The following is a 16,305-nucleotide window of genomic DNA, read 5'->3' on the forward strand; positions in this document are numbered from 1 at the left end:
GAGATGATGCAGTTGCATCGTTAAACAAAACTGACCTAAAGACACGTATGTCATAGTGCGATATGAAGGTACGATGAAGGTGACTCAAGAGCGCAATGTTAAGGAACGCTGGTAACATTTTGAGGGAGCGAGCAGTGGTCGAGCGATGCCATATTGGACCATGGCTCGTTTTCGCACACCAGGCATTATCCTACAAGCGTAGTGGAGCACTCTATTACATATATCAACAAAAATGTCTCTGTTGATAGTGTCTGCCGCCTTCCAGACACAGCCTTTTAGATATATAGAGTGAGTAGAAGGTTGTGTATATCGGAGAAAGGATTATGGAGAGATGTAACGCTGCTTTTCGCGACGATAAATCTCGTGGTCGTATATATAAAATGTTTGTCACCATCTTATTTTCAACCCTCGCAGCTTTGTACGGTGTATCCTTCATATTGAGTTTCTTTAATGCTATGTGCTGCTAAGCAAGTGAGTTGCCTGAATCTATTCGAGTCGCTTAAACCGACAAACTCCCCTCCTCCGAATACGAGGGAATTATACAGACTTCGTTCGTGGATGAAATCGTGGAAAGTACGCGATTGCCTCGAGCAGCACATTTCGCATCTGGTACCTTCGGTGCAATTCGTAGAAACTATCTCTCTCTCATTGAGAGTTAATACGTCGATGCGAATAGTGTCGACAGAATATATCGCAGAGAGGAATATTTATATTGTGATATTGCGTAAGGATTGATGCGTGCAGAAGGGTGGCGCGAGGAACATAAAGACATACGGCTCGTTCACGATTGGCCACGGCACATTGGAGTCGAGGCGAGGTGTGCGAGGTATCCCGGACTAGTCCGGAGCCAACCTGGTTTCAGTCAGCGGCGCAGATCCGTCGCGTACGCGTCGCTGATACCGGTACCACACGTCGACCGTTACTACTTGCTGCCGGACGTGAGAAACGCTAACTCCGTATGCGTAAAAGTCAAATCCTTGTGATACCGATTGATAAATTAAACTCATGATCTCTTACATTAGCAAAAATTAAATGTCAATTTTAACACAGCGATCCGTTATTGCCCGTTATTTCTGGAATACAGTTTTCAAAGTTCTGAGTGAACAAATTTTAGCAGGATATAAATAAATTAAATGTTAGTGATAAAGATATAAATGCCCCTCTATGTGAATTTTTTATTTATTTGCTGTGTTATTAAAAATAAATTATTCATTGTTAAAAATTAATTCTTAAAGTGGTATAATAGTTATAAGATTAATAAGTAATGTAAACTTGCGGTATATAAAGTATATTAAAATATCTGGATCTTTATCGTAATTAAAACTCAAATAGAAAGTGAATAGAGAAGTAGTTACTTCCTTATCATGAAAATATTATATTAAACTTTGATGGTGTTTTTTCTCAAACTATATCCAACATATCTGTGTAAATTTGATAATTAAATGGCACTTTATTCTGATATTGTTCACAAACGAATAAAAAGACTATTAATAATAATCCACCTGCTAAGTGATAAAATTAATATAATAAACAACATAATTATAAAATAAAATTCTCTTAAAATAAATTTATTTTATGATACTTGACAATTCAGTCATAATTTGAAAAAGTAATTATAAAAAATAAAATGTGAATTAAGCTGCTTATCTTTTTATTACTATATGTTCAAATTGTACTAGATAGTAGTACATATGTAAGCTGAAGTATCATTTGAAATAACGTGATATGAAATTTAGAAATGTTATGGAGAGTGAATGAGAGAATGAGTAGAGAAGCAAATTGGCATTCATAAAAAATGCATTTGTATGCACGTTACGAAAAATTCGGTTTTGTTTGCAAGCGTATTCGGGCCACAATGGAATGTAAAGCTTAAGTTACATAATTTATTGGTTATCGAAACTGCAGCTTTGCTATCATTTTTTTCTTTCTTTCTTTTTTCCAACTATTGTATAAAATTCAAATTGCGATATCGTTTCGGAAGAGAACAAACGAATAAAGATAAAAAGTTAATCGACGAAAAAAAAGAAACGTTATACTACTATTTCGCAATTAATCGGGTGAAACTTGAAGCAACTTTTAACGACTAACAGACACAATTAAGCTTCTTTAGCTTTCTATCGGCTGATATCGATAATGATACTTGACATCGTAGTGCTATGCAAAGTGGGAAATAATAGAGAAATTCTCCTTCTCTTTCAAAGTAATCGCAAGTCAACTGTTCTGTAAAGTGAGCTTCTTTCGACAAACTCTTAAACGCGTCGTTCCTCCTCTTGCACATGAATAGCTTATCACAAAAGTATTGTACAGTTAAAAGTCACATTTTTTTAAAAGTCATATTTTTTATTTTATAAGTTTATCCTAATAGCGCATAGTTTCTAAATTGATTTAAATATAATTAAAATACGTGCTGTTCAAATTAACTTGGATTCTTCCGCGGCGTAAAATATTGAAGTTGGGATAAAATCGTGATCGTGTTGTTTTATTTCTCTTATAGTGATACCAAACTGTGCAGTGACTAAAATATCCATGAACATGACTGCCTGTTATACATGTTTGGATAGCGAAGTGAGCACGATTTTACGCGATACGAACGTTTTAGCTGGTATATCGACATTTTCAGCTTTTAAAATATCGGTGAGTACAAAATTCATAACATTTTAACCATGTTTGAGTGCATATTTGATTTTTTTAAAAGATTTAATTATTAATTATTATATTAATTAAATAGTATTAAATTATTATGTGTTAATATTAAATTATTATGTGTGGAACATTATCTAAATCAAATTTATATTTTATTACTATTTGATCATAAGATAATAATTGTTATTCCTTAAATTAATTTCGATTAAATTTGTAAATTGTAAAGTTAAATTATGCTAAAAGAGATATTGAAAATATTTTATCAAGGAAACTTTTTTGTATCATCTATACTTCTATTATTCGACCGCATGTATGGGACCACATCAATTTTAGTAATCTGCTGCATATATCTCATCTATTCATTCATCATGAGGCATTGATGTGTTGCACGTGTCAGAACGCCTTATGTAGATTTTCGTCGTTATTAATTTCAAAACATCCGTGTAATGTTATAGAAATGCAATCTACGTATAATGGTCGTCGCACATAATAAATTTAATGCTATGTACACTAATCATTGCTACTGTACATAGAAAGCATGATTGACCTTAAAGAGCCTATCACTTTATGATGACTACCACTCTATGATAATAGCAGATTTGGATTTCACCGCAAACTACGCGACATGTACTAACGCAAAAATGCCTTGACCACGGAAACACTTAGCATAAATTGTAGCGTACAATATGAATCGTATTAAGCACGCCATTGGCGAATCATTCATATATTACGCATATGCTTTTATATCAATTAGTGTACGACAGCCTTTATCGCGTAATAAAATCTACTGTAAAAAAGAGAAGCTAAACTGAAATATCGCAAAAGATTAATGTATCGAATAACCATTGTATTATTTTCGTTTCTCTTATGAACTTCATCTATGTTATAAATTGACCATGACAATTCGGTGAGATAGGAAGAGATCAGATTGAAAAAGGTATCAAGGATTGATATTTTGGAATCGTTGAAAAAGCGATTTACCATTCGCGAAGGTTTATCAGTTGTTCTGCAATCTATCTATAGAGTTTTAACATTTAACATAATTTATGGCCGTTAGGAATTATTTAAAGAAAAAAGTAGGCTCAAAAAATATTGTAAAAAGCATTATTACGTGTAAAGTACGTATAAAGTTAATTATTAAATTCTAATTCGTAACTAGCTTTAGGTCAATGATGGGATTGAATCAAAAATATGAATATAATCAATGTAGAATTGTTAATAATAATCATGACAATCAGTTTTAAAAATCAAAGATTTTGATCTGTCTGTTGTTAAATGATTAATCAATATTCTTGATTTTTTATTGCTCGCTATATAAACATTATTTGCTAAATTAGCGTGGAAATTTATCCTTGTGTGAAACTAATAGTATTTGCTGTACGTTATTGGGATTTATTCGAATGCTGATCAACAGAGTAGGGAAATAATTATGTTTGAACGGAAGAAATTAGCCTTGCGGCTGATACGTGATCAATACGGGTAATAATAGGTTCAATTCTCCACAACCAATTTTGTACAATATATGCCGCACAATATTAACAGATATCTGAAATATTTATAAAAAAAAAATCAATAAACTTTTAGATTATCAAATAATAAAAAATTATTGTAAAAGAGAAAGAGATTTGATTCAAGACAAGCCTGAAAAGTCAGATGAATTTATGTTTTGACCCTTTGTCTTTTATGAAGATTAATGGAGTATTATATCGTGTGAAATATGTACCATTACATTCATTTTGAATGTCGGACATATGCTTTGTTCAACGAATGGGACTATTTGCAGTTTGGTTCAATTCAGATACCGTACACATGACGGAAAGTTAATTGAGCAATGTTAAACTGTAATAACACTATAACATAACAAAATAATCCGCGTATACGGCATTTATGGATGGTCAAGCTGATTCGGGTTTAATGCTAGAACCGCATCTGGGATAACAGAAATTCACGCGAACAATCGGCATATCGTTACATTCAAAATGTCACCACAGGTTTTGAATTTACTTGATCAAATGCCGTACAATAATTACAATGATCATACAAAACATACAACGATAAGGCATATAATTTTTACAATTATAACACGTAATTATATATCTATGAATTGGATTGCATTTTTGAAATTACATATAAATATAATTGCATATAAATATGCATGCATCAGCAGATAGAGATTATCTTTTCATTACACCTTTTACAGTTTTTTTTATTACACCTTTTAAAGTTAAAATTAACTTTAACATCAAAAAAATTTAATGAAAAAGCTTTGTGCAGAAACGTTTAAGCGCGATTAGAATAAAAAAAAAAGTTAACATGAATTTTCTAATTTTTTTACACACACACACACACACACACACACACACACACACACACACACACACACACACACACACACACACACACACACGCACACACACATACACATATACACTAAGAAGAACGATACTATAGGTATGCATATCCCATTTGCTCCAGGATATTTCGTAAAAATCAATTCGCAAGAGATTGATAACAAAAATTGTAATATAACATTTTATACATTTTTCCGTCCGTGCATCAGCAATTGCTACACTGTTCCATCATGATTTTGTGATGATCGCGTGGTACGTAACATCTCTCTTGCAGTGCAACCTGACCCGACTTGTTCGGGCAATCCACCCGAAGGCGGTGGAGTGAAGCGCGCATACAAATGACAGGAAGTATCTTCGAACATTTATTGCAGCACTGCATTAATAATTTGACGTACTACATTGTTTACGTCTTCCGTGTCTAGCCGTTTCCATCCGGTGGTCTGAAACGAGATGAGATGTGTCCCTGCAGCAATACATTTTCTCGTATCCACATGCTCGCGATGAACTTTTCTCGTCGCTTTTGGACGTCCCCCATTCTCGAACGAGCTCATTAAAATTTTCCTATAATATATTCACATCACTCTGAGTATCTGAAAATTTCAAAAGGTGATGCCCGCGGCGATAATAAATGAAAGCATTATAGCCGCTTTCATTTACTAAAAGAGCGCTTAGTGTTTTATGGAAGACGCGACTTTCTGCACAATCGCGGATTCTATGATAAAATTAACGTCAACTTTTCCTTGAAGAAAAATTAGCGGAAGAACCATTATTTCTTTCTTCGAATTTTTTTCCTCCAGTATTTCTGTAGACGAGCAAGGACGTGCACTCTGTATATTCCGGCGCGGCAAATTATAAATTCAATTGGAAACGCCCTCGCTATCAGGACACTCGTCGTTTGCTGTTTAGCTGTGCAACATGGCTGTATATCGAATAAACGAGTGTATTCGTGTATACGTGTAAAGAGGATCGGGTGTACAGCGTGTATATATTATCTTAGTTCTAACTTCAGAGAAATTCATTTTCGCCTCGCCATTCCTAGAGGTGTTGAAGTATATAAATGGAAATGGGCGTCACATGCTTCCAACCGGTTGTGCGCGGCAGCAATTGTAGAAACTGTCTTAGACATCGAGCGCGTTAACGCTTTAACGCGTTAGCTCACGAAACGGCCTTCCGGCTCCCTTCGGGATTTCGGTTAACCTCGAAGTCAAGCATTCAGAGCGAAAATTCGTCAATTTCCAGGAATATCCTTCGTCGCCGCGCGCTGTTGTACTCCAATTAAGGATTCGTCTCTGCGTGTTGCCACAGGATGGCTTGATGCTAAAATCGATCACATAAAATTCACTCACAGAAAATTTATTGAAAATCTGTCGCGTGCAAAAATTTCAAAGCTTAAACGCTTGTTTGACTTACGACTGAACAACTCGCGAATAAATAACAAGATAGGATTATTAATTAATTGTACGCGAAAGCTGGTTCTGTCACAGTTTGATTTTTGTGCGCAATATTTTACTCCCCAACCAATGGAATCAATAAGATGGAAATATAAATTTTATTAATTTTATTAAATATTGCTGCGATTTTTAAAATGTACATACGTTTATTGAGAAATCGTTTGTATTAAGCTATAATTTATTCGTTTTTATTAAAATCTATGCCGCACGTGTAATCGTTAAAGGAACATATAAGTAACCGAAACTCATAAATCATTAAAAGGTCGTTCTGATAGGCCTTGTAAATGGGTTGTTGAAAACATGTACACACCTCGAGCAAATTTCATCCGCGATTTTATCGTCACGCAACAATGTATTTGTTACCGCATCTTGCGAGCTTGTCGTGCAAATGTTACCTCGTATATGCACAATTGCGTTAAAATTTCAAAAAAATTAGGTCAAGCATCACCGGCATGTTTTTACGTTTTATTTTGACAGGAATGCCTTCTTGCCTTGTTGCCGCGATCTGGAAATTTACCGAACGTCCGCGTAGTATTGTTCGCAATTTTCGTGTCGATCGCGCGGAAAATGATTAATACTCGACAGCGATGATAACCATGAATGATAAATCAGATATCCGCAGCACGTCGCGCGGCTGCATATTGCAATTCGTAAGTGAAACTGCGGTAGACCTAGAACGAAAATCGGATCGGATCCTTCGTGAACGGAATCTTAATCAGCTGTCACATCACAGATGCAGGCAGCTTGTTTTTTAATTTATAGAGCGCCTTTACGCCTCCGTATATAATCTTTATGTTTCTACTTGTTATGCTTTAGTATTATCTTGAAGGATAATACAAAGACAAACGGGATTACGTGTTCACGTCATCCGATGATCTTGCATTATTGAAGATATAGGTATTATGGATCTAAAATGATATCCTTGCGGTAACATGACAACGGATCTTTTTCACAGAAAGTAAACCATACGTACCGAGAATATGAGAATATGAGAAGAGAAATTTAGACAAAGTAATATATGATAACAATCTAGTTGGTAGCACACACTTTTAAAAATTGCAGGAGTTTTTAATGAACCTCGCGGCAAATATATTTCTGTTCCCTTTAAGTTCTGACTAACGTCAGCATATTTAGAAAACCAAATTTTCTATAGAATAATATTCCAACCATCGTTGGAAAAATGCCAGCGAATAATCCTAATTAATATGCGAGCACTCATTAAATGGATATAATGTATGATTTTTTATTTAAGATTTCTTCCGATAGGAAAAATTGAATTATTTACATAATTTATGATAAATATTATATATATATATATATGCACACACACACACACACACACACACACACACACACACACACACACACACACACACACCACACACACACACACACACACACACACACACACACACACACACCACACACACACACACCACACACACACACACACACACACACACACACACACACAATCATTACAATAACTGAACTGACCTGTAAACTAATAATTATTTATAATAATGACAGTACTCTTGCTACAATATTTTACATAAAATATCAGTTTCATGGTTAAATGTAATTTTAAATATATATACGTGGATATATACGTGGTTAATATTCCGTCATTTCATTTTAAGTATTTTATTTTTAATCTTTGTATCTGCATATATTAATTTTACCAGAGCTCATCTCATTTTCAAAGAGAAGAAAAAGTAATTTAGACTATGCTGATAGCGCCGCGTAATATATAATAGTACAACAAAGGAATTATATTCAGCTTCGCAAACGAAGACGAAATGCATAAAGTGTGTCAGAGACAATCGGAGCCGAATATATCAGATTCTCCTATTGTCGACATTTAGCAACAAGCAAAATACATAGATATTTAGCATAAAGGTAAAAGGGAAACAAGTGAAATACGTAGGAAGCACTGTTGATTCTGATAAATTTTGAAAGAATCCGATAATTGCCTTAATTTGTAATTTTATTTAAACCACTTTATGTAGTTTATTTATTTGTAAAATTTAAAATCATTTGGCCTTTTCAATCATTACTTCTCATAATACTTATTCTTCATAAAAAAATTTGCCTTTAATATGTATCATATCTTTTGAATAACTGCTAAATAATGATAATAATATTATAATTATAAAAATATTATAATAATTAAAGTAGAAATCAGAATATAAATTGTTATTAATAAAAATTAATATAAATAAATTTAATAAGTTTTTATATTTTTTCATTGATTCAAATTATAATCCTTTAGACGAGTTAATTTTTTTAATTACGTTAACAAAAAGAAAATTTAAAGAAAACATTATAAATAAATTGTACAGTTTTTCTCATTACTATTCCTACTTCAATTTATTTCATTTTTCTTCATGTATATTAAGAAATTTTTGTAAACAGAAAAATGTTTATGTTTTTCAAATCAGTCACGAATTCCTATAGTTTAATAAAGAATGCATGTCACGATCATAATGATTCTCTTCCCTTAACGAATGTGCTTCATCGACAGGCACTATCAGTAATATAGTGGAAAATTGCACGAGTGAGAAAAAGAGTTACCATGATAAGCACCATATTTCTTACGTGCTACAGAAAAAAAGAGGACGGTGGACACGAAAGAACAGCGGTATAAAGAGCTCAAAGACTAGATAACGCGAAACTTTTTTATTGAAAGAATGCAGCCCAAGTTGTTTGATGTAAAGAATCATAAAAAAATGTAGCGTAAAGAAAAAGTGAATAAATAAAAACATAATTGAGTTAAGTGAAGACGATGTAGCTTTTAACTTATTTTGTATTTTATGCACAAAGTTAGAAATGATGGAAGTAACTTTTTAAAAGCATAAAGTCGAGTAAATGATAGCTTAAAGTTGAATTAATATAAATCAAATAAACTCTGTATATGTGTGTGTGTGTGTGTGTGTGTGTGTGTGTGTGTGTGTGTATTTCCTGTGTACATTTCATGCTCTACTGGATGGAACGAACGTCGCATGAATAATAAGAATCATGATTAGCACGAATGGAAGAGTGTCGAGCGCAATGATACTCGAGGTTTCTAATAATACAAGACATATCACATGATCCATTTGCGAAAGAAAGTAATGTGTCAGCTGATAACACGTCAGATATACATAAAGAGCGAATAATTAATGGGGAACGCATAATACATAATACATTACTTTGATAATTTTTAAACAAAAGATCATCATGCTAACGAGATTAACGGATTTGCACGCTCATCTTGAAACGTCAGTATTTATTAATTTAAAAACTAGATTTTTTTTCTTTTTTATATGTTTAATTTCTTGTAAAGTTAAATGAATTTTAATCATGTGATATAAACGTTAATACGCTTTGTTACTCTGAATTGTGTTCAGAAAATTTTTATTGTTACATTTAAAAATAAAATAAAAAGAGATATAAATAACTTATTTGAATAGCGCATTATACACAGATTATTTAACGCTTAGAGATTTGTATATCCAAATGCACACATGCATCTCCATTAGTTACACTACATTGCTTACAGAATTATTACCTGATGCTTAATAATTTATATGTTATATGTTTCTGTTGCAGACGTTTTCATCGAGAGATAATCGGAAATTTCAGAAGACCAAATAAAATTGCTATCATTTCAAATGCGGACAGTGAGAATCTATTAAATTTATTTTAAGCTAACACTCCCCAATATTATTGCTCAAAAAATGCTGTACTTAATAATTGCTGAAATTTATTAAAACAAATAGATCCTTTGCGAAACCTTAACAGACCATGTGAAACCACAGAACGTGGAAGTTATGCTTTAAGCGTGTGCTTTATCGTAGTAGTTCCGAACCAAAGTTTTAAATGTGAGAGAACTAACAAACTGTGAGCTTGAAATATACATTCAAGAGTACAGAAATGTGATAAGAGTTCGATAAAGTGGCATTTCAAAGCAAAGTAAAATTCGTTATACCACGGCACTCTCACCGGTAGGAACGCATGAATCGACGAAGAAGACAGCAACGAAAAATCGAAGAGCACGAGTGACAGGAAAATGTCGATTCAGGGGCGCAACCTGTCCGATAATCCAGTCTCCACAGAATATTTCGGTGCTTTAGAGGCCGACGATGACTCGTCGATCGTTCCCCGGTTCTCCACCATTACTTCCGGAATTGCGAATGTTACCTCACCAGTCATCCCGCAGTCATCGGGTCAAGATAGTCTCCTGGAGAATGTTATTATACCGCTGTACGGTATAATCTTCTTCCTCTCCATCGTCGGGAATTCCTTAGTGCTTATCACCCTGGCGAGAAATAAACGGATGCGCACGGTGACAAATGTTTATCTGTTGAACCTGGTAAGTCTTCGCATTCTACTTGACTTCTGTGTTAAACAAAAACTTCACAAATATTAATTGCATTAATTATTTATCTTTTTACGGAAATTGTATTCAATTGGAAAAATTACAATAATTTACATATATATGGAAAAATGGAAAGATAAGAAGTCATAAATTTGAATAATAAATTTTGGCTTCATAAATTTGCAAAACATTCAGCACTAACTGATTATTTCTCAAGATTTTAAGATTTTATTTATTTGACATAGTAATGAAATATTTTCTACGATTTATTTCTGACAGGAAATACGCAATGTATTACTCCTTTCTAAAATCGACAGCGAAGTCTTGTGTAATATTGTAATACATAAAAATTATAATGCAAATATCATAGCGCGATACGCTTTTGTAATCAAAGTATCTTAAAAAGGAATTTAAACAAAGCTTTTTATTCATGAATATGTGCAATGATATCATTGTTTAAAATTCATATGACAGCGCATTCCGTTATCGACACGGACAACACTGCAGAAATTGTTCATCGAATATCTCGTCGATTGATCACAAATTGGCTTTCATATTTTGCACAAGATACGATGGTATTTGGACGGTAACATGCGGTAACATGGTTCAAACAGCTGATTATTTTGGGAATATTGTCGACAACATGTGACATCATTAGATTGCTCTATAATTAATCTTAATTGAATCTAACCGAGATGAATAAATTCTGACGGAATCTTTTACATATTTATACATATTTAAAAATAAAATTCTTATTAAAGTTGCCAGTTAATTTTTCTCGCGCACACCGTGTCTATGATAAACTAATTTATAATAAATCGAAAATACTATTAAATATTTAATAAATATTGTGATATTAAACGTCGTATCTATATAGAACCATAAATATCGCTTTTTAAATACATAACGATTTTTATTAAGACCTGTATCGCCTATCGAATCTAATTTTTTAATTATTTAATACTTTTTTGTTGCGATATATGTATTAGAAAAGAGAATTATGCCGGAAAAAACATATATTTATATAAATTTGCCTTCCTGATTACGTCCTGAACACTAAATATGTTACTATTCTGACATAGCAATTTTTCATCCCTCAATAATTCCTCGCGCGGCAAATGCATTATTTAAAAATAATGTGCAACCGTTACGTCTATAGACTTAGCTGAACAATTTTTCAAATCAGATACAAGATAAAATATAACATTGCGTGTCTGCTCAATGAAATATTTCTTGCAACTTTTACGATGTCTCGTGCAGGTTTCTGCGCGAGCGAAAATATCCGCTGGCTCGCGCGTGAGTTAATAAATAAAAGCGGAGGATGATAAGAGAGGCAACGAGACCAGGAGATTCAAGGACCCGCAGTGTCCTGCGCGCATCTGTTTGCAGAACCATTTTTGCATATTTCGTGCGAGTAGCGCGCTAGAGAAAAACTGCCAACAGCACCTTTTTTTCGGTTGCACCGGTTGCTAGTGATTCGTCACGCATGCATTGTCATCATTCTTCCAGAACGAAGAGAGATGTCGGTCACGTTCGCGAATGTCGGGAACCTGAGATCTTCCCTCGTTATATATTCAGTGAGAGCAAACAACTGATCAGTAATAAAGTAATAAAGAGCTTTCAAAAGAACATTTATGAACACACCATGTTTAGTTTGTCAATTATATTTTATTACGTAAAATCGCTACATGAGAAAATCTCCAATCTACATAAATTTGAAACTTATCAACTTGTCACTTGTCTATTATTACTTAGTTATTCATACTTTATTTATTATTTGATTTGAATTTTTTAATATATGATATTTTCAAGTGACAATTGCAAATTTTTTTCGATCCAATTAATAATTCAATTAATAAATTTATACAATTAATAAATTTATTTTAAAAAATTCTTGTCTCTTGTTAATTTAACATTTTTTTTTTCAAAGAAATGGTAGTGATAAAATATATTTTATTGCTAGTACTACTAAAGGACACAATATAAAAAATATGAACAAAATGCAAAACGGTAGAATATATAATTAGTTAGGTGTTATCAATAAATAAAAATCAATATAGATAAAATTTTCGTATAATCTTTAACCCTGATATATTTTATTTTCTGATGTAACTATTGATATTCTCAATATTCTCTATGCGTATTTGTTTTATAATAGTTGCTCGTTTGTGCATGCAATATGAAAGTGTAATCAAACGTAGGCGTTTTTTTTTTTTTTTAGTATACCATGCGTTGAAACTGTTTGAAGAAATATGAGTTTTTGAATATTTATATTGAACGAAAAATTTCAGTATGAATCGTGAAAAGGATGTGCACAAAAGAGAAAGAGCACGCACATAAATAATGCAAATATTATTTACAAATATGTAAAATACAACAATAAAAATATAAAAACTGATAAACGGGGCTTAGTTATTTTCTTTACTATTTTGTTACTGTACATTTCCATGTCAAAGTGTTTAATCGAACGCCGGTATATAGATTTTTCAACACTTTTCTGCATATAGATAAATATATATTACTTGCATGAAAAGTTATTTGAAAGAATATGTGATATGCATATTATTGCTATTATGAAAAATGTATTTATAAATAAGAGCAATAATGAACTTCAAATATTACAAACATATGAGTAAGAATTATTTCAAATATAAACTTCTTTGTTAAATATTTGTTAAATGTTTCTAAAATTACTGTGTAACTTCTTTTATTTATATGTATATAACTAAGAGACATATACATATTCCTAATATATAAAATATTTCCAATTAAACTAGATAACAAAATTAAAATGTGATGGTATTATATTGGATTAATTAAAATTTATAACTAATAATATTAGAGTTATTGTTATTATTAAATTATATGAAATAAAAATAATAATTTAAAAATAAGATTTACTTTGCATATATTAAAAGAAAAAATAGATCTTCATCTTCTGGATCTTTAGACCTTTAGAAAGCAGCATTGACGCAACTCCATAACTGTAGGAGTTATGTACGCTTTTTTACATGAACGTTATTTAGTACAAAGCCGTTTACCATGGAAGTAGTGAAAGTTGGTAATAACTGTCGTATCATCAATAAGTCGCTTTGTCATGTGACGCATTTTAAGTAAGAAAAAGCTATGTTGAATCTTTTAAAACAAGACTTAGAAAATATAAAGCGTCGTCTTTAAAAGAGAGAAAGAGTAGAGAAAGAGTATTTTTATCTATAGTATAAACTGTCCTATATACAAAGTACTAAACTTATATAGTGCATAAAAATTCTAAACATGAAATTTTGATTTAAACATTAAGAAATTAAAACTAAATTAACTTAAAATAATACAAGACGAAAGTCTGTTTTCTAAAATTAAATAATTAAAAATAAATGAGTTTATTAACAAATAAATTTTTTAAGTGCAAATAAATATTATAACCTCAACTTTTACTTAATTACAAAGATATTTGATATAAAATCAATTACAATAAACGTAATAATTATAACAATTTATATAAAATTCACAAATGATGCAAAAATCATTTTACAAATATTGATTTTAATTCTATTTTATTGGATTTTACTTATTCAATGATATTTTTTTTTGTAATCATTACGTTTTATCATTAACTGATACTGAAAGCTTTGTATCGTTCTGTTGATATTTAATCAAGTACTCATTATCATAGCTCGCGGTATTTATACTGCTCTACTGCTCAGATCTTATAACTATGCAATCTCATAGAAAAATATTTTTTTTTAATATTAGGAAAAATATATGGAATATTGTGAAATCGTAGTTAGATAAATTTTATTGCAATTTAATGAGTGATTATTAAAAACTATAAAATTACCAAATAAATAAATCTTGACATATAACTTTATATATTACATAATGCACTGCAGAATGAAAATGTGAAAGTAGCATTGAGATTAATTTATTATTAAAAAATATTAAAAAATAGCAATTTTTCTTAAAATAAATATATTAGTATTTTATGTATATTTAATATCGTTTTAATGTCCGAATTTCATAGCAAAATCTTCTCTGATTATATAATGCATATATTTTACAAATATTCTATTTCCCGTTTTGTATTTCCGCAATCTTCCCTCAATAAGGATTCATCGTACTGATAAGCGCCTTAGCAGAAACTTCAACTTGGTGTTGGAAAGCTTTTGCGGAAATGTAGGCAATAAATAGTCTCCTATATGAGTTTGCTGTATTCGGACAACGTAGATTATCGTATCGATATGCTGTAGTAATATTCTTGCAAATAAATAAAATCATCCTGTTTAATTTAATTCCCCGAAATAGAAAACATCTATTTTTATATATTTATTTCATATGATTTATTGTGTAAATGAATCAGCGATATATTGCTATCTGTTGTATTCCGTATTCCCAAATATTCCGTGTAGTTTGCAATGCGCAAAAGATTATGTACACGATAAAACGATTTCCCGGTTTTGTATTTCTGGTATCATAAAATGGAAACCTGAAACTAGTGCATAAACATCGGAGAATGTAAATTTAATCGCTAATACTTTTTATGATCCACGTTTATTTATTCTGTGCCGGTGGTGTAGAAGTTACTTATAAAAAAAAATTTAGATATTCCTTGCGACTGAAATCCTAAAGAATTCACTTATTCATATAAATCGTCGTCGTTCTAAATTCGACTTTTATCTCCCACATCACACATATGTATTGCACGCCGAGCACGGATTCCTCGAATTTTAAAAGTATATGCCAAATCATCATCATAAATAATATATAGTGACTGAATCTCATATAATACTAGCTCATATAATATTAACTTTATTTATGCGTGCGTGAATGTGTTTTTGACATTACAGGAGAAAAATGATAATGTCTAGATATGCACATTCAAATTTACTGGACCCAATATCATGGATTAACAATTTTCGAAAATGAGGAAAATAAAGACTGAATTGCGACATACGTCGTAAAAAATTTAATAATAAATTTACTAATAAAGAATTTAATATTTATTAGATTTAATTTATTAGATTTTGCGTAGGTTTCAATTCCAGGTAATGGGTGTATCGGCATTTAAATGTTTTTTCACGCGAGATTTCACGTTTAAACAAGGATTTCTTTTTACGTCGATCTGAATGTATGAAAAAACTTTCTCGCGTAAATTGGTTTACAGCGGCGGGTAAAATGCCTTTTTTTCAATACGTTACTCGTATGGCAAAATGTCAAAGTTGAGATTGCTTAAATGCTGCGCTAGTGTTCCTATCAAAAAAAAATCAAAAATGATCGATGCCATGTTCTAACTCAATACCATTCATCTAGCCCCCCTTTCAACTTCCTATTTGTTCAATATACCCAAGACCACTAAATCAATATATAGCAATTATTTTTATAACGCGATTTTTATAGCCATAACAATTTAGGAGTAAAATGACTATCTACGTATTATATATTTCTTTCATCGCATTCGTATAACTTTAGAGATATCGATTTATTCGAAATTTTATTTATCTTCAAT

General features: G+C 31.5%; 1 protein-coding gene across 8 annotated transcripts in view; it reads left to right on the forward strand.

The window, feature by feature from the left end:
- The first annotated feature begins 662 nt into the window (after positions 1-662).
- LOC105428437 (cholecystokinin receptor type A) overlaps positions 663-16,305 on the forward strand; it is a 37,293-nt gene continuing 21,650 nt past the window's right edge. The window contains exons 1-3 of one of the 8 annotated variants that reach the window (XM_089076466.1): positions 672-1,609; positions 2,495-2,634; positions 10,037-10,799. In XM_089076466.1, the coding sequence (XP_088932592.1) occupies positions 10,497-10,799 (303 nt within the window). In that variant the 5' untranslated portion in view covers positions 672-1,609; positions 2,495-2,634; positions 10,037-10,496. The other 7 variants (XM_089076468.1, XM_089076469.1, XM_089076467.1 and 4 more) reach the window with 7 other exon arrangements.

Source organism: Pogonomyrmex barbatus, unplaced genomic scaffold, assembly GCF_055798465.1.
Source record: "Pogonomyrmex barbatus isolate J1 unplaced genomic scaffold, ASM5579846v1 scaffold2, whole genome shotgun sequence".
NCBI lineage: Eukaryota > Metazoa > Arthropoda > Insecta > Hymenoptera > Formicidae > Pogonomyrmex > Pogonomyrmex barbatus.